Genomic DNA, 19,624 nt, shown 5'->3' on the forward strand with positions numbered 1-19,624 from the left:
CTTCCCGATACTCCTCTGCAGTATCATCCTCCTGACACTGCCACTCTGGTGCCAGGAAGGGCCTGATGCTCAGCCAGCCAGCAAGTATTTGTGGGTGCCAGCTTTGTGGCAGGGGCCAAGATGGCAGAAAGTAGAGGACAGTGTCAGGATGTGGCTCTGTCCTGCAGGATCTCATGACCTCAGTGCAGACATGAAGAGACCAACACTGTGGGCCCTGTCATGGATGATAATGGTTCCTGGTGCTGTGGAACTGCAGCTGGCTGAGCCGTCTGGATGTTCCCCATTCCCTACCTTGCTCTGCAGGTCTCTGCCTGTCACCTCTGCCTTCCCTCCCCACTCACCACCCTCTGGCCCCTCTGACCCCCTGAGGTTTCCTTGAATAGGTCCACAGCTTTGGACATCTTAGTTCTGGATGGAACACTTGCCCTTCCTTCGCCCCCTAAGGAATTGCCACTCATCCTGCAGACCCCAGCTCCCCAGGGAGCCTGTCCCCAGAGTGCACACTCTCTCACTGCCACATTGTAACTCAGTGATGAAGGGGCGCTACCTTCTTCCAGCTCTGCGTCCCAGAGCAAGTCAGTGTCAGCTGTGGATGCAATTTGAGATGTTCTAGAGGCCACATTAAAAAAAAACAACTACAAAGACTAACATGACATTAGTCTTTACAATCATGTATTAGAACCCCAACTATCTAAAATGGTCATTTTAACATGGGACCACAGGACCGTGATTAGTGGGCTCTGTCTGCTCCCGGCTCCGTGCTAAAGCCTTCCCTGGCTGCGAGCGGACCTTCTCTCATGACTTGAGTACCTTGCTCAGTGCTCGGCTCAGTTGCACCCGACACACGTCCTGGCCTCTGTAGCCAGCCCTGGTCAGCAGCTCCTGTGTTGGCAGTGCAGCCTGAGAGCATTAGTGTGGCATGGCTTGAAAAGCTGTCTGGTTGGTCAAAGTGGTCACAGCATGCTGTTGTGGGTGATAGCTCCCACGGGTGTTGTCTGTCAGTGTCACAGGAGCCTGTGGGGCCCGCTGTGCCCCAGCTTCATGACGGCGGGCACGCTTGCCTGTGGCGTCAGTCCGGTTCTTGGAGGGCTTCCCTGGTATTCCTCGGCCCTCTCTCCGCTCAATCGAGCACGATGGCCTTTTCTGACAACTCCTCTCTTCTGATGGCACTGTGTGAGTCCACGTAGACTAGAGGAACAAAGTCATAGACGCATGTGTACAAGGAAGAGCTTTACAGACAAGAGCAATTGAATATTGAGAAAACATCCCAGCCCAGTCCAGATCAAGGCCGTAAGTCCGGTATTAACTCATATGTCCAAGACCAATCTATAAATTCTTCTTCTGACTCACGAAACACATGCAACGATGCAGAATGCAGGAAGATCACAGGCCAGTGGGGTGGAAAGTCTTGTGGATCCAGTGGTGGAGGAAGCATCTCAGCGCTGGCAGTGGTCTCCATGTGGCTCCTCCAGCTCTGGGCACTAGCATCGTTCCATGTGTCTTGTTAGCTGCCATGTCTGCCAGGGAGGGAGCTATTTATCTCTGGAGCACCTCCAAATGAGGTCATCCAGCTGTCACTTGATTGACAGGCTAACCTCCACCCCTTGACTCTTAATCCTCTCAGACTGACAAGAGATGATGTAACTACCACAAAAGGGCCTCCCAGGTAACATGGCTCATCAAACCAGCCCCAGGTGAGCACAGGGCACCTGCCTAGCAAAGGGCACCAAGCTCTCACCAGCCGCAGGCTGGATACCAAGGTTGAACAGAGCGCTCACCAGGCGCTTTATGCTAACTAACTCTCAGAACCAGTCCGGCAGGCAGGCACGGCGGGCAGTCCCATTTTAGCCATGTGCCCACTGCAGTGCAGAGAGGTCAAACAGCTCACCCAAGGCCACACAGCTTAGTCAGTGGTAGCGCTGGGCTTCAAACCCAGCCCACAAACCCTTCCATGTTCTGCTGCCTCATTGGAGTTGCTAAGCCAAGACATCTTGGATGAGGCGGGCTGGTGCCAGCGGAAGTGCCTGGCCTTGTGTAAAGAAACCTGATAGAGGTTTACCCAACACCTTTCTCCTGGGAGCATCCACAGACCTCTCTAGTCACAACGAGGCATTACATCCTGCCGCTCCAGGCTCTGGAAACTCCGCACCCACCATCTCTGTAGCGAGAAATTGGGAGCAGAAGCGGCATAGCGGAGGATTTGGAAATCCTGCGCCCCAAGTCCATTTTCTGGAGATAAAAATAGGGTGCCTTTTATCTTGTAAGGCCATATAATTCTGCTTCCTGGAGTTTGCCGACGCAAGAGGTTATCGAACTAATAAAATGCCTGTCACTCGAGGGAGGAGAGAGAGAGAGAGAGAGAGAGAGAGAGAGAGAGAGAGAGAGAGAGAGAGAGAGAGAGAGAGAGAGAGAGAGTTAGTTCTGGATTGAGAAGCGCCTCAGAGGCCATCCTTCGGTAATGGCTTCTCCCAATGGGGTCGCCTCTGCTGCATCCCTGGGGCTCCGTTTGGCAGGAGGGGGCTCCCCACGTCCTCTCTCCTTCAGAGGCTTGGCGAGGGGGGGAAGACAATGGATACAGACAGCTCTGGAGGACGGGGCTCAAGGGATGGAGAGCTGGAAGAGGCAGAGCTAGGCCACGTCGTCCCCCTTCCTCTGGTCACCAGGCCTTTATTTCTCAAGACCCGACCTCTCTTGGCATCCTTAAACCTACATGAGGTTCGGGCTGTGGCCAGGCCTTTTCTCCCTAATTTCTCTCCTGAACTCCCGGTGGTCTCCAGGACAGGGTGCCTGGGTGGTGTCCACAGCGAATGTTCTCGACACTCGACTGCTCACCAAAAGGTTGGGGATTGGAGTGCCCCCGGCGGTGTCTTGGAAGAAAGAGCTGGCGATCCACTTCCAAAGAACCAGCCCCCAACCCCATCCCGCCAAGGGAAGTTCCCATCAACAGATGAACAAATAAAACGGGCACGACCTTGGATGTACGATGGAAGATGACCACCCGTGGCCGATGGGTCCGTTCTCACCCATGGGGACCCTGTAAGACAGAGTGGGGGTGCCTGCTAGGGTCCCCAAGGCTGGGAGTCTTTGTGAAGCACACTGCCACCTCTCCTGCCCATTGACTGGGAGCCCCCGAGGATTCAGGCACAATGTCACCAGGATCCTAGAAAAAATAGAAGGCTGAGACATGCTAACGTAGGGACGGACCCTGGGAACATCAGCCCAAGGGGAATGAATGGTGAGGAATGGATGGAAACCGTACCATCTCTGCTTCCATTAAACGGGCAGCTACATAGGAGCCCAAAGCTTTTCAGTGGTGGCCAGGGGTGGGGGTGAGGGTAAGGGTGGTTAAGTGGTGCGTCTGGATGAGGGTGCTGGCACAGATGCAGAAAGTACCGTGGGTGGCCAATAGGACAAACAGATTGGGCTTGGGAGACGCACAGCCGGACAAAGAGGACGAGGGTGTATCTCATGTACTTTGGACACGTGGTCAGGAGAGAACAGGGCATCGTGCTTGGTAAAGTGGAGGATGCAGTGGAGCAGAGGAAGGCCCCCTGTGAGATGGATGGACGCTGTGGCTGCCCCAACGGGCCCCAATGTAGGAGCGATTGTGAGGATGGCACGGGGCTGGGCGGTATTCTGTTGTGCACATGGGGTCACTGCGGGCTGGAACTGACTTGACAGCCCACAATAACAAAAAGCACCATGACAGAGGTGGTACGGAAGGGGACAGGGGCCCGTTCTTGCTTTGGGACATGACTTTAGGTTCATGGAGGTTGAGAGTCCTTCAGGAAGGGCTAGCAAGGATGGCTGCACCCTGCAGAAAGTAACCACAGGCCCGAGTCACCCAGGTCGAACCGGGAGGAGAGAAAAGAAGAGCCGCTGAAGCCCAGCGCACTCGGATGGCCCAGGTGTCGCCAGTGGTCAGGCTGGCTGCACGGCGGCTGCTTCGGCATCCGCACTCAGGGCAGCCGTATATTACACGTTCTGTGTGCAAGAACCTCCTGACTCAGCAGGTCCTTGTGCATCGAGAGGAAGTCCTGACTCAGCAGGTCCTTGTGCATCGAGAGGAAGTCCTGACTCAGCAGGTTCTTGTGCATTGAGAGGAAGTAGTTGCTTTCTTGGCAGCCTTTGTGCCAGGTGCTGGGAGATGCAGAGAGGAAGTGAGGACGCCAGGCCAGGCCTCTTCCTTCCTAGAGCTTGTAGCCAGCGGGGAGGGTGGCCACAAAAGTAATTGTATGGTTGGGGGGGGGGTCACGGTGTATGACAGGGTTGCGGTGTTAGGAAGGTTGAGAACCGCTGCTCTGCGGTGAGGGGCAGTCTGCTGCTTGGAGCCCTCTGGCTACTCAGTCTCCCCTTTCTTCGACTGTAAAATGGAAACCTGGTAGAATTGTCTTTTCTTTGTTCTATAAATAATTTTATTGGGTGCTCTTACAACAACTCATTCATCAATTGTATCAAGCACATTTGTACAAAGGTGGCCATCATCCTTTTCAGAACATTTTCTTTCTGCTTGAGCCCTTGGTATCAGCTCCTCTTTTTCCCCCCACTCCACCCCCCACCCTCCCACCCTGGTGAGCGCTTGATACATTGTAAATTATTATTTTCATATCGGGCAGAATTTTCTTTGTCAGGTTCTTTTGCTCCATGGAGGTGGTGCATGTAAATACTCGGAATAGTATCTGGCTCCGACTAATGGCTGTCTGTTGCTAGCTGCCACCAAGTCAGCTCCCGGGGACTCACGCCGAGCCCCCGGCCACAGACCTACACATCGCCCAGCCCTGCACCACCCGGGCTCTTCCGATAGCTTGTCCGTGGAAATCTCGGACAATATTTCTACCCTCCGCTGGGCTTCCTTGGGCTCCTTTTCAGAATAGATCGTCACACTTTTCTACCCAGACTCTCGTGGCCTGCGAACCTGCCCACTGCTCTGGACTCTCCCAATATCACCAAAGCCATCGTAGTATGACAAACTGACAGACACGTGGTAACTCAATGTACTGACTGTTCTTAGTGCAAATGAGAATTACTGTTAGTACTGTGTGTGTGTGTGTGTGTGTGTGTGTGTGTGTGTGAGAGAGAGAGAGAGAGAGAGAGAGAGAGAGAGAGAGAGAGAGAGAGAGAGAGAGAGAGAGAGATTCCAGTTGGCCCTGGTAGTGTAATGATTACATGCTGGGCTGCTAACCACAAGGTCATCAGTTTGAGACCACCTGCCACTCTGCTGGAGAAAGACGAGGCTTTCTACTCCCCTAAAGACTTACAGCATTGGAAACCCACAGGGGCAGTTCTACCCTGTCTTGTAGGGTCGCTATGAGTCGGGATTGAATCTGCTTGATGGCTGTGAGTTTGTTTGTCAAGGACTCCATTCTAATACCTTCAACCAGCAACCGCACCTTCTGTTTCTTAGTGGGACGCTATGAGCAGTAAACGACCATAATTTACGCGTGCGTACCTGCATACATACAAGGCGGTGAGATGCCTAGGCGTCCTGAAATCCCTTTCCTATCTATCTGTGGCAGCAGTGGCTCAGGTCACATATTTCCAACCGGTGTCTGAATACTCTGCCGTCACTGCCAGGCAGCCACGAAGATGAAACGGAAGAGTGCTTTGAAAGTTCACAGAAGTTGGGTGCGCTGGTGCCCGGGGGCGGCGGGTGGGCTCTCCCTCACTCCCTTGTTCTTGCTGCTGCGACTCTGAAATCCAGCCCCACTCTCAGCCCCACCGTCGCCTGTTTATACAGTTTTAATGGGAAGGGACAAAGCGTGGAGGCACTTACAAGACTTCCTGCAATCATTTTCTCCCTTGAGAATGGCTCCCCCCCTCTCCCTTCCACCATCCCTTATCGCAGAATGTCAAAAGAAAAAAAAAAACACCCAAAAACCTCTGCACCTTGAAACGTCTTTAATCAATCCTTAAACCTTTCATTTCTCCCAACCTCTTCCCTTCGCCCCGCCCACTTCAAGACTGGAAATGAAACGACTCTCCAGAAAGGTGTGACAAGATAGCAAGGGCGAGGATTAATAACCCCCGAAGCCCCTTGCTACCACACCTTCCCCATTTAAAATGAAAAATTACCTTTTCCCTCAGACTTTATTAAAAAGGGGATCAAAAGAATGCGGGCAGAGTTGATACAATATAGCCCATCAGCGGGCACTTCTGAAGCTCCGTGGAGCTTGGCAAGGAGCAGCTGGCAATTTGGATAATGACAAGTGGCTTTTTGCTTCCTCAGTTCCAAACTTCTGATTTTGCAACCAGGGCGGGGGGCGGCTAGGAAATGAGGAGGGAGCGAGTGGGGAGGGAGTTTGGAAGTGGGGGCCTTGCTTCTTCACACTTCTTATTTCTCTGACTTTGAGAAAAACCTCAAATTAGGGAGCCTTGGGACAAGTTCGGGCTCCTTTGAACCCAGTGGAGAGATGTGTGTATGTGTGTGTGTGCTTGTGTGGATGTGTGATGTATATGTAGATGTGTGTGTGTGTGTGTGTGTGTGGGGTTGGGGAACTGTTAGTGATGGGGGGCCCGTGGGTCCCAACTCACCACTGGATACTGTGTTGACTAAGGAGGAAGTCTGAAGGGACAGCCAAAGCCCAATGGGGTGACTCGGCCAAGTCTTTTGACTGCTTCCTTCCTTATTTATGATGTGGGTCAGTATCATCTTTTCCAACACCAGACAGGTGAGCCCAGGGACACCCCCACCCCAACTCTCCTAACACCTGATAGCCATACTCAGGAAGGGTGTTTGAGCCCTTGGTTCAGGGCACAGAGAGGGTGTGGCTTGGCTTTCTAGAGGGAATATACCTGGCTCGCTCTTTTTTCATGGTGATTAGGGGAGGGGCTTTACACTTCAGATCATTAATTTTGTATTCACCCCTTTAAGCCACCTGCCAACCCCCCTACTAGGTTACCCCTCCTTTGTTTTGATTTCTCTTTTCCTTCTTGGGGTGACAAGCTTCCCCTTCACCCAACTTCACACCTGCCCCACCTGCCCCACTAGCCTGTTGCTTCCTGCCCCCTCCCTTGTCCTACTCGCCTCAGTTACCTCCAAAGTGTGTCCCCTTTGGTATGAGGATCTTTGTCCTCATAGTTTGTATGTCCCCACCCCCCAACCCTTTTTAATTGTCTTTTAACAAAGGTCTCCTACATCCTTCTGTGATGAATTCATTTCACTCAGCGTAATAGTCTCTGGATTGACCCTGACCCTGACCCTGACCGTGCAGGGCTGGTGCCTTCACCTTATCGCACTGGACGTCCAAACCCATTTCTGTAGGGACAGGATGCCTTTTAGAGCCACTACATCGGGTACAAGGAAAGGCATTTTATACACTCATTTAAAGCCCAGCATTGTATGAAATGGGTGATTTCATCCCCATTCTCCATGGACAGTCATGCAGCATCGGCTATTGGCCAGTATCTGCCGGCGCGCTCTCCTCACACGGCCTGGTTTAATCCTTTGAACAATCGAGGAGGTGGACCATGGTCATCTTGCCTCTACAGTTGGAGAAACGGTCACACGGAGGACGGGGCTGCTGCTGTTAGCTGCCATTGAGTTGATCGCTTTCCCAAAGCGATCTGTGCACAATGGGACAAACCCTGCCCACACCTGCACACGGGAGCCCTGGGACCCAGGGGGGTTGCACTGGCTGGGACAGGCACGGTGGCGGTATCTGAAGGCATGAGCTCTAGAACGGAACCGCCTGCCGCTGCAGGGAGCAGTTCATTTCTGAGTATGACGTCACCAGTGTGTGGTGCCCTGGGCGGTGTGAGAACGCCTGTCCCTCGATTGATCGATCGATCGGTGCTGATGTTGGAGCATTTGTTTTTGTTATTTCCACCCAAAAGGCAAGCCTTCTGCATGGGGCATGGGGTGTCTCGCTCCTCCTTCTGAGGGAAGCCAAGGTGGGAGGGGGGGGCGGTTTAACTCATTTCCATATCCCACACACCCCCAAGCCCACGCCACTGAGCTGGTTCTGACGCATAGCAACCCTAAGGTAGAGGTTTCCAGTGCCTGACGGAAGCAGACGGGTCCCCCTTTCAGACGCAGGGCGGCTGAGGCATTCAAACCACCACCCTTCTGATCCGCAGCGGGGAGCTGAACCATTGCGCCATGGGGGCTCCTTAGTGGCCTGTGCGTCTGACCTTGGATCATAGCCTGCCCGAGCTTCATCGGATCGATCACAGGAACTGACATTTATAGAGGGCCTACTGTGTGCTGGTTGGGTGTGGGGCTCAGTGGTAGCAAGCTTGCCTTCCACATGGGACATCCAGATGGGATGCCCGGCCAGTGCACAGCCACCTGCCCATGGAGGCTGGCCTAGGGTTGTGATGATGAATAGATCAAGGCAGATTAGGAAGAGAGGCCCCAGATTGAGCCAGTGGAAACCAGGATACAGGGGCCTGGCCGCAAGGCAGCCGGCAACAAGAACCATATCATGTGCTGAGCCCATGCCTCGCGTGAACTCATTTGACCCTGCTTGTCTTCTCCTGGAGTGTCCAGTTGCCAATGAGAGGGCTCCAGCTCCCGCGGACCCCGTGTGTGTCAACGCAGACCTGTGTTCCACTTGGGCTTTCAGTGGCTGCCTTTTCCACAGGTGAGGGCTAGGCCTTCCTTCCACAGGTGAGGGTGGCCTCCTGCTGCTAACTTGGTAGTTTGCATGAGGTAAGGTCTATCACCATCTCAGTCTACAGGTGACAGAGCTGAGGCTCAGACAGGTAGTCTGGTGCCCGACACTACACAGCCAAGGAAGTGGGGGAGGCAGAATTTGGACCCAAGTCAGTTGATTCCGTAGCTGACTTTCTGAATCAGTGGACTAATGTGTATGTGTCAGCATTTGAGAGTAGATACTTGTGTTAGACGGGATTCTCTAGAGAAACCAAAACAGGACACTTAGATAGATTATCTATCTATCTATCTATCTATCTATCTATCTATCTATCTATCTATCTATCTATCTATCTATCTATCTATCTATCTATCGCATGAAGGAATATAACAGATAATAAGTCCACACAGCAGCACAGAAGTTTCAGTTCAACTCACTTCCGTAGAACAGTTAATATACTGGAAGTCCTTGAACTCATGAGGGCTGCTGGGTCCAAGGTCAAGGAAGCAGACAACCGAGTCTTCCCTCGGGCAATGCAGGCAGAGTCCACTCACAGGCAGTGAACAGCAGGGCGGGTCACCAACAGTCAGTAGCTCAGGAGCTTAGTGAAGTAGGCCCCTATGGGATATTGAACTCAAGCAATGCAAGACGGCAGGATCCACCAGCCTCAAGCTCAAGCAATGTACACACCAGCATGTCTCGAAGGAACCTCAAGGTCTAGGTACACAATCCTTAGGTTGGTTGTCTCATAGGTAGTGTAGCTCGCAAGTTGAGGCACAGAACTAGCTAAAGAAGCCACATGCTGGTCCGATCACTAGAGAGTAAGAGAGACAGGGGTTGGGTTTGCTGAGCCATTGATCTCTTTGCCCTCCAATCAAACTGTGACTTTATTAATCCCACATGTTCCTATTGGCCAGGTTGGCACAATAAAGCTACCTACCACAATACTGTAGTGATGGGGACCTCGGTGGACTGTTGTCGTAATGTATACAATGGATACCCTTTGGAAATGAGCCCTTTCTCAGTATCCATCCTCACCACTGATCTAATGGCCCATGGACTCAAGAGAGGCAGGTCTCGTATGGATTGAGATAGAACTGTATGAGCCACCAATAAAGTGATAAAAATAATAAACTATTGCTAGGTAGCATTAATAATGGGGGTGGGGGAGAGGCAGGTCCCAGCTCCTCTGTCACAGACACCCCTGGGTGCTGGGTGTAGGGCGATCCTAGCCCTGGGGTTGAATCCTGGGTGCCCTGTACCCTCCCGCTGGTGACCCTGAGCACCACTCTCATCCCCAAGGCTCAGCCATCTCCCTGTGGACACAGTGGGCCTCCACCCACAGCGTGACGAGCTATTGTTGGGGTCATTAAAGTCATGACTGCTGTTAGTGAGCGTCTGCTCTGAGTGGGAATCTATTTCGGCACCAAACTCCTGCCTCGGCCCCTGATAGGAGTGCTCACATCACCCCCTTTCCCCAGGCCCTGCCGCCTCTGCCTTCATTTCTTGTTGCTGGGGCCCCCACTGAGCCGGCTGCTGTCCCAGGGTGACCCCATGTGCAGTGAATGAGACACCACCCGGCCCTGTGGAGTCTCCACAGCCGTTTGCACATCAGACCACCGTCGTCTCTAGAGTTTCCATGGAGGGATTTTTACGGTGGGAGGTCTCCAGGTGTTACTTCTGAGGCACTTCGGGGTTGACCGAAGTGTCAGTCTTTCTCTTAACAGCCAGCCACATTCTACGTTATAGGACCATATGTGCCAGAGACTGCGCTACTGAACTGTAACTAGTGTAAACCCATTCTCACCTGCTTCGGTTCCAAGGACAAGGTGAAAAATCAGTATTCTGTGCAAATGGAGGGTGGCTACATCCCCCCACCCGATCCCGGGCTCTTAAATACTTGTGAGCAGCTAGCTAAGGTGTGACGACTGCTCTCTCTCTCCATCTGGATCCAAGAGGGGCGTAGGAGGTGGAAGATGCATAGAAACAGTCCGTCCAGTCATCTAAACACACCCAGGGAGCCTCAGCCTCCATGATCTTGACACCAGGAGAACATCTGGAGCTGCCTCGCTCTCTCTACAAACCCCTCTGGAAGGATTTTGTTAGAATGGGGCAAATGTGGAACAAAATTCAAAATCACGTCGGGGAAGGGGTGGGGATAGGGAAGCAGACTTCTTGGTCAGCTCCAGAGCGGTGGGAGGCCCTGAGACTATGACCCTCGGTCAACCTTTGGCCTGGGCCTGATTCGCCCACGGACAGGTAACTTAGGTGAACCATATAAACTGGCTCCTTGGCATAATTAACCATTTGTCACGCTTTGACCAGAGGGGAAAGTGCAGAAGGCAAGAAAGGCTGAGAAAGAAGGAAGAACAGGCCACGGGCGATGTGGGGAAAGCGATGTTACAATGTGGGGTGTCCCATCCAGGACGTGAGACAGGATACGTACACACTAATGAACGGAAGGCTGATTTGCTCCGAAACCTTCCCCAACCTCACAATCAAAGGCTACAAAAACAAAGCCTGTTTCCAAACAAGCTCACCATCTTCACAGGTGCGGGGACTAGAACTTCAACCTTTGTCTTTTGCAGGATACTTTTTTTTTTTTTAAAACAATTTATTGGGGCTGATACAATTCTTTTCACAGTTCATACATATACATACATCAATTGTATAAAGCACATCTGTACAGTCTTTGCCCTAATCATTTTTTTCTCTTTTCTTCTTTTACATTTTATTAGGGACTCAAACAACTCTTACCACAATCCATACATATACATACATCAATTGTATAAAGCACATCCATACATTCCCTGCCCCAATCATTCTCAAGGCATTTGCTCTCCACTTAAGCCCCTTGCATCAGGTCCTCTTTTTTTCCCCCCTCCCTCCCCATTCCCCCATCCCTCATGTGCCCTTGGTAATTTATACATCGTTATTTTGTCATATCTTGCCCTATCCGGAGTCTCCCTTCCCCCCTTCTCTGCTGTCCCTCTCCCAGGGAAGAGGTCACATGTGGATCCTTGTAATCAGTTCCCCCTTTCCAACCCACTCACCCTCCACTCTCCCAGCATCGTCCCTCACACCCTTGGTCCTGAAGGTATCATCCACCCTGGATTCCCTGTACCTCCAACCCTCATATGTACCAGTGTACAGCCTCTGTCCTATCCAACCCTGCAAGGTAGAATTCGGATCATGGTAGTTGGGGGGAGGAAGCATCCAGGATCTGGGGGAAAGCTGTGTTCTTCATGCAGGATACTTTTCAATCGGTAGTCGAAGCTTACAAGGCAAGCATTTGCTCCTTGGGTTGTTTGGTGGCTTTGGGCTCCCTGGTCATGGGGTGCTGGGTGGAGATGTGGTGGCCTGGTGTACCAGGGGGATTCTTTCTCTTTGGACTACCCCACCTCAACCTGAGAGGATTGAGGTAATGGTAGGTTGTAACTGGCCTGGCTCTCCCCCTGTTTATTCGTGGTCTTTTTGTTCCTTTGTTCTAACTCAGGCGGAAACCTTTCTAAACAAGACTGGACCATCCAGTGGCCCACCACGGAGACAGGGAAGGAGGACACCCCCGTGTGCCCCCCGGAGCCAGCTCCCTGGATCTGCACTCACCAGAGCCCCAAGATCCAACCCAAGTGTGTCCAGCACTACTGTCACCCCGGCCCCAGCCTCGGGACCCCCGTGTACACCCACGTGGACAGACTGAATGTGGACACCTACCCTGGCCTGTGCCCACCACCACTGGAGTCGGGCCATCGGTCGCTGCCCCCGTCGCCCCGGCAACGACACGCAGTCCGCACCCCGCCACGCACTCCCAATATAGTCACCACGGTGACCCCACCCGGCACGCCGCCTCTGAGGAGAAAGAACAAGCTCAGGCCTCCGGGCACCCCGCCGCCCTCATCCCGAAAGCTGATCCACTTGCTCCCAGGCTTCACAGTGCTGCACCGGAGCAAATCGCATGAGTTCCAGCTGGGGAACCGCGTGGATGAGGCCCACACACCCAAGTGAGTACACGTGGCCGGTGCTTGGGTCAGGGAGCCGGGGCCGGGCCGGGCTCAGGGAAGCCAAGGGACAGGCTTGGGATTTCTCCTCGCCCAGCTGAATGAAGGGCAGCTTTTAGCTGAGGGCTGGTGGCCAAATGAATGCCCTTTCTCAGCACGGGGCCCTTTGCTGCCATTACAACAAGGGTGGGCCCACCGGGTGGGCCCACCCTGGCTTCCGGGCCAACTTCGGCCTAACAGCGCACATGTCTGTGTGTGTGTGTGTGAATAAAGTTTTATGGGGGCACACCACGTTCATCCATCTGCATATTGCCCATTCTTACTACAATGGCTGGCTTGAAGACTTGTGACAGAGCTGCTATGACCTGCAAAGCCGGGACCCTTCCCAGAGAAAGTTCGTTCACCCCTGCAGAATCCATCTAGGGCTGCCCACAGGGACGGGATATGAGCTTCGCAGGTCGCTTGGAATGTTCTCAGAACCACGTTAAGAAATTGCAAGAAGGAGCAGATGGTGTTAACTCTATGGGTGCCTGTCATTTAGTTTGATGTGTCCAAATCTTCTCATTTCAGCGTAGAATCGGTGTAGAATATTGGTTGTTGTTACAGTTGCTAGGTACCATGAGTTGATTCCTCCTCACCACGACCCTACGTGACAGAGTGGAACTAGCCCCCGCACACTTCCTAGGCTCCAACCTCTACTGGGGAGCTCTAGTGGCGCCACGGTATGCTACCTGTTGGACTCTGGGCCACAAGGTCAGCAGTTCAAATCCACAGGCCACTCCTCAGAAGAAAGATGAGGCTGTCTGCTCCCCTTATACTGTGTCCTACAGGTCACTCTGTGTTGCAATTGACTCCCTGACAGCATGTGAGTGTAATCTCTATGGACATCCCACAGAAGCTCAAGGGTGGCCCGACTGGCCCTGGAGACCAGGCCCAGCTGGACCTGGAGACCTGTGTGCTTGGTTATAGCTGGTGATGTGATGCCAGGCAGAGTCTGTGACCACTTGGTGGCCAGGAGAGGAGATGACAGCTCTCTCAGGGCCCCTTTAGGATTGGGTGTGGCTCGAGACTCTTGCATTTGGTGGTGGTAAATTAAATGTGCAATACAGGCTGACTAGGCCTGTTGCATATTTCATATTCATGTCTGTAAAAGGGAGGGAGAGATGGGATTAATTTCTCGGGGGGGTGGTGAGGTGAATCAGCACCCTCCGCACGCTGATCTCTGTGTTTCTAAACTCGTTGCCAACGCTTGGCACAAGCTCTCCTGCCCCCAGCACTCTCCACTCCTCTTCTGGGTTTGATGCTCTCCTGCAGTGGTCACACAGAACCCACAGACCCTGCTTAGAGTTCAGGGTTTCCTACAGAGCAGGGCGCCCTACGGGATGAGATCGATAGATTTCTTTCTAACTCCAGAGGAGGAGCAGGTGACCGTACAGTAGGCTCCCTCCTGCAGACAGGATGGCTTTCTCCCCCCACACTTTCTCCAGGGCTGGTGCCTGCCATGTAGCAATGTCAATGCCATGGGGTGAAGGGCACTCGGACCTGTGTATGTGCCTGGGGACCACTGGCCCTCCTGCTCTGCTGTAGCCTGCCCCTCTTACAGGCAGCGTGTCCTGTACTCCTGGGGCGGTCGCCCTCCAATCCCAGGGAGCTGAAACAGCCTGAGGGCGGGAGGATTAGAAAAGCAAAATGTGGAGCCGATACCAAGGGTTGAAGTAGAAAGAGAATGTTTTGACCAAGATGATAGCAACCTCTGTACAGACATGCTCGATACCATGGATACATGTATGGATTGTGATAAGACCTCTAAGAGACCCCAATAAAATCACAAAAGCAGACAAAGAAGACAGAGGCGCCAACACATGGGGGCAGGTGTGGAGAGGGGCTTACGGTGCCTGCCCCCATTCTGGACACCCCCCTCCTTTGGCCTCTAACAAAGAACCCATGTGACCCCACATGTCCCTTACTCCTGTGGGAGGGGGTTGGAGGGAGGGGGAGGTTGTCTTAAGTCATGGAATGGTCTTTGAGCACTGGGGAGGCTCCTGGGACCCTTGGGGGCATAACTTTTGCCACAGGTTACTTTGCACAGAGTCGGCCGATGTTTCCTAGCTCTGATTCCCAAATGTGGGTAAGTCAAAGGCATTGATTGAATGAATGAATGAATCAATCAATGCTTTTGACTTACCCAAATGTGAGCCAAAGGGGTTGGAAATACCTCAGGGCTTTCACCCCGAAGCCCTGACCTATGAGTGGAACTGCATTGCCATTTCAGTGGGTTAGGATCAGCATTTAAATAATCATGCGGAATAGCCTAGTGTCTATCAGAAACCATTGCATGTCATGAGGGGGCTACGGTCATGTTGCACGCGTGCGCGCTTTCTCTCTCTTCCCATGCTGGGCTGCTTTGGTTCTAGAAAGAGCCCCATCAGGCAGGGGGTGAGAGGGCTGAGAAACTGCTGTTGAGACCCGAGAACATAGCTGAAGTAGGACCTTCCCAGCTGCACCGCTCACGCTGGCTTCGGCAGCTGCGGTTCCGGTTAGGTATCTCCTCTCATTTAGCCCTGCAGCCTGCTGGGCCCGGTCCACTTTGATAGCTTGGCCATCTTAAGTCTGCCTTCAGCTCCTCTCCCTGGATCAGTCTTACAAATCACACCCTTTCAAACCCTGAGTGGGCTCCCGAGTTTCCAAGCGCGGGGCGCACGGCTGTGGGTCTTGGGTTGGAAGAAGGTGGCATGTGATGAGAATCCTCGGTGGAGCCACTCGCCATGAGGTCTGTGTTGTAAATCCACGATCCAGGCTGTTCCATAGGAGCAAGAGGAGGCTTCCAGAAAGCTCTACAGCAGCGGTTCTCCACCTTCCTAATGCCACGACCCTTTCATACAGTTCCTCATGTGGGTGGTGACCCCCAACCATAACATTATTTTCATTGCTACTTCGTCATGTCACTTTGCTGTTATGAATCGGACAACCCCTGTGAAAGGGATGTTTGACCCCCAAAGGGGTTGTGGCCCACAGGTTGAGAATCACTGCTCTGGGGCTTTGGAAGCTCAGCGGAGCCACTCTCCCCTGCCCTGTAGGGTCGCAGTGAGCCAGAATCAACCCAGTGGCCGGAGGCATTGTTGATTCTCTCAGACAAACCCAGGATGGTGTGCGTCAGACGGTCCAGTTGGGTTTCAGTTGGGTCCTCCGTGACCTTATGGGTGAAAAGGGCGTAGTGAGAACAGGGAAGCCTGCTGGCTGTCTGCAGGACTCTCAGTCTCCTCCCGGGCCTGTCCTGTCGGTGTCTTGGACTATGTCAGAACAGCTGGGCTTGATTCTGGTGAAATCCATCCCTCCAGCTTGCGTTCATTCTTAGTGGTCATCTCTCCTTTCCTTTCTTCTTTCGATCCGTCCAGGTCCCCCTCTCCCTTTCTATATTTGAGTGAAGTGTATGGTCTCACTCCTCTGACATAACTATCAAACATGGACACACACACACGGGAAAAATGACTCTGTCTTTTCTCTGATCCAAGAATAGGTATGTGGGCACAGGCAATACAGGAGCGATGAGGAGGAAAGTGGAATGTATACTCTGGTCCACTTGGGCCCTGAGCCTGGATGTGCACATAGAGCCTGCATTCTCAACCCGGGATGGAGGGGGAGAGATCGCCCACTCCAAGGGGGCAAAACGGGTCCATGGAGAGCGAAAAGAATCTTGGCTATTAGAGTCGTTTGTGGGCCTCCAAAAGACCATGGACATAATGGACACTGTATCTGTTAGTATGTCTCTGGGATAGGGAGGTGGCCATCAGGAACAGGCAAAATCGACATCTGACAGGTTCCCTGAAGGGTCAGCATGATCCAAAGGTGGGAAGCACCGGGGTAGACCTAGGGCTAGAAGAGAAGCAGGTGGGTCGGGGGCGTCTCCTGAGTGTGAGCTCCAGGCGTTCGCTCCAGTCTTTCCAACGACCTTCTCCGTCTTTGTCATTCTCTGCCTGTGCGGCCACGCTTCTGTGGATAAATCAGCCCCCGTTCTTCTCAGCCAGCCATTTGGAAAATGAAGAGGGAGCCTCCCCAAGGACTCTGGTCATCTTGACCTTCACCCCAAGGTGAAGCCGTGGGGTGGTGTGTGGGGATGAGGGTGGGCGGGAAAAGTAATAGTTCTGATAGGTACAATGATTTGTATGTCGTTGTGATTCTCCCATTGTGTCTGCTCAGGGTATAAATGACTCACTCGTTCTTTTTGTTCGATGATCCCACAAGGGTAAACAGGGTTTCTGTAAACCAGACTATGCTTTGGTTTCTTTATTTTATTTTTGTGGTGTGGGTGGAAGTTAACGGAGGGGATCAGTTTACCACTCAACCACTTGTGCACATCTTGTTTCAGGAACATGTGTTGGAACTCCCTCGGTGTGCAGCCCTCTTCCCACGCCCGCTGACTTCCCCTGTCCACCCATCCTTCATTCTTGACTTCTGAGCTTTTTTTTTTGGTGGGGGGCGGGGAAGATGCTGCCTTTGGGCCTCCTCGTGTAGTTGATGGTTCTGACCTGATGGGCCCACGCCAGGTGACTCCCCGGGGTGGACCCAGTTCCAGGTCTGAAGGATGTTCAAGGACCACATCTTTGGGGTGCCACCATTCCCTGGCAGAAGACGAGTAAGTCTTGTCTTCAGTGTGGAGTTGAGTTTCGCTCACTGGTTTTCTCCCATATTCCTCCCAGGCCATTCTGGGGTCCCTATCGGAATGGTAAGTAGTAGTGGTTGGGACAGGGTTTCGTTTCTAGAAGGTCGTCCTTGGGAGGAAGATGGGGCTTTCTCCTCCTTCAAAGGGTGGCACTCTCACAAACCCACAGGGCGGTTCCACTCTGCCACGTAGGATTACTGGGTCACACTCACCTTGGTGGTAGTGAGCTCTTGTACAGGGTCTAGTTTATATTAGGTTTGTGCATCTGTAACTGTATTTGGTAGTCTACGTAGCCACGAATTAGGGATCCGAAGTTTGCCGCTACTTTTTCTTCGATGGACCTCATTTTAGATTTTAGATTTAGATTTTTTTTTTTTTAGGATAGATTTAGATCTTTGATCCATCTTGAGTTGTGTGTGTGTGTGTGTGTGTTTGTGTGTGTGCTGTGACGTATGGATCTTGTTTTATTTTCTTGCCGATGGTTATGCAGTTTTTCCAGCGCCATTGCCGGCATCAGAAAGATGCTCTCTTTCCCATGGGATGGATTTCAGACTGAACCACATGTTTGATGTGGCAGGATAAGTTCAGTGTTAACGAGAATCTCTATTGCAAACAAGAAAATGGCAAATTCTTTTAAAAAGTAATTTCCTATTGTAATTTTATCTTAATTACAGAAGCGATTTCCACATAATCTGTGATATTCAAATGCAAGCAGTATTCCAATATAAGCAATTAAAAATAAAAACCCTTTTTCCTTCCCCATAGGGAAATATCTATTAATTGTTATTAACAGCTTGGTATGAATCCTTTCTTATACTAACTGTGTGTGTGTGTATGTGGATTTTACATAATGTCCTTTTCCCATCATTGGGATTTCACTACAGCTGGCTCCCCCTATCTGCACCCACCAATTCAACTCTTCTCAGATGGGAAATATTTGAGGAGAGAGATTTTTTTAAAGCAGCAATTGGACTCTCTCAGTCTCTCTCTCACTCACTCACTCATTTACTCTCTCACTCACTCACTCACTCACCCACTCACTCACTCTCTCACTCATTCACTCACTCACTCTCTCAGTCTCACTCTCTCACTCTCTCGCACACTCTCTCACTTTCTCTCACACTCACTCTCACTAATTCACTCACTCACTCACTCATTCTCTCACTAATTCACTCACTCTAAAAAAAAAAAGCAGCAATTGAGTTTGTTGAAGCAATTCCTTTAAGGCTAAGAGGGAGCGCACAGTACTATTTACAAATCATTTACACGGTGCTTCGTGCTCTAGAGCTCTGTCTTGGAAGAAGTCCAGCCCCTAACGGTGAGACTTTGTCTCCCATCCTTCGGACGTGCTCTCAAGGGAGACCAGTCCCTGGAGAAGGCCATCATGCTTGGTAAAGCAGAGGGGAAGCGGGTAAAGAGGAAGACCTTCGATGAGATGGATGGACACAGCGGCTGCCGACAATGGGCTCAGGCATAAGAACAGTTGTGAGGATGGCTCAGGTCCCGGTGGTGTTTCATTCTGCCGGGCGGAGGGACGCGTTGAGTCGGGAGCTGGCTAGATGGCACCTAACAATTCAGCCACCACAACAGAGATGATTGAAAGTAAGCTGGAGCATATGCACGGAGTATATGCAGACGCGACTCCATTTTGTAGGAGGGTCTTGAGCCTTGTGGGTCCTGGAACCTTCCTCCACAGGTGGCCAGGGACACAACTGTGTCCCCCTTGACCAATGTGTCCTGCTTTGATTATTGCCTGGATTTGTATGCCAGCGGCTTTGTCATCAGGTCAGCTCCTGCTGGGGCAACCTCGAGTACATCGGAACGAAATGTCCACTCCTGTAGCATCTTCTGTTGGATACAGCAGAGCGGTGGTTCTCAACCTTCCTCACACCGGGACCCGTTCGTACAGTTCCTCGTGTGGTAGTGACCCCCCCAACCATAAAATTATTTCCATTGCTACTTTATCACTGTTAGTTTTGCTACTGTGATGAGTCGTCATGTAAATATCTGATAGGCAGGATGTGTTTTCATTGCTACAAATTGAACATCATGAAAGCATAGTGATTCATCACGAAAACAAGATGTAATGATATATTGTGAACTATTTATTTCTAATGACAAATAAATGAAGTTTTGTCTTGAAGCATGGTGTAGCATGGGTAACAGTCTTCATGTAACAACAGTAAACGACATTGCTACATTTTGCGACATTATGTGTAAAAAGCCAACATCAGTGTGAAGGTTGAGGTAGCTTCTTTCTCAGCAGATCAGCCTATCTGCATGTGGGCGGACCCTCCTGGAGACGATAGAGGAGCGGTGTCTCAGTTCCTAAGACCACCAGAAATATGGGGTTTCCGATGGTCTTAGGCGAC

At 51.8% G+C, this 19,624-nt stretch overlaps 1 protein-coding gene across 1 annotated transcript in view; it reads left to right on the forward strand.

Moving 5' to 3' along the window:
* KSR2 (kinase suppressor of ras 2) overlaps positions 1–19,624 on the forward strand; it is a 384,468-nt gene that overhangs the window by 148,187 nt on the left and 216,657 nt on the right. Inside the window, exon 4 of the mRNA XM_075534388.1 lies at positions 12,091–12,595. Within this exon, the coding sequence (XP_075390503.1) occupies positions 12,091–12,595 (505 nt within the window). The remainder of the gene's footprint in view (positions 1–12,090; positions 12,596–19,624) is intronic.

This window comes from Tenrec ecaudatus, chromosome 16 (genome assembly GCF_050624435.1).
Source record: "Tenrec ecaudatus isolate mTenEca1 chromosome 16, mTenEca1.hap1, whole genome shotgun sequence".
NCBI classification, from domain to species: Eukaryota; Metazoa; Chordata; class Mammalia; order Afrosoricida; family Tenrecidae; genus Tenrec; species Tenrec ecaudatus.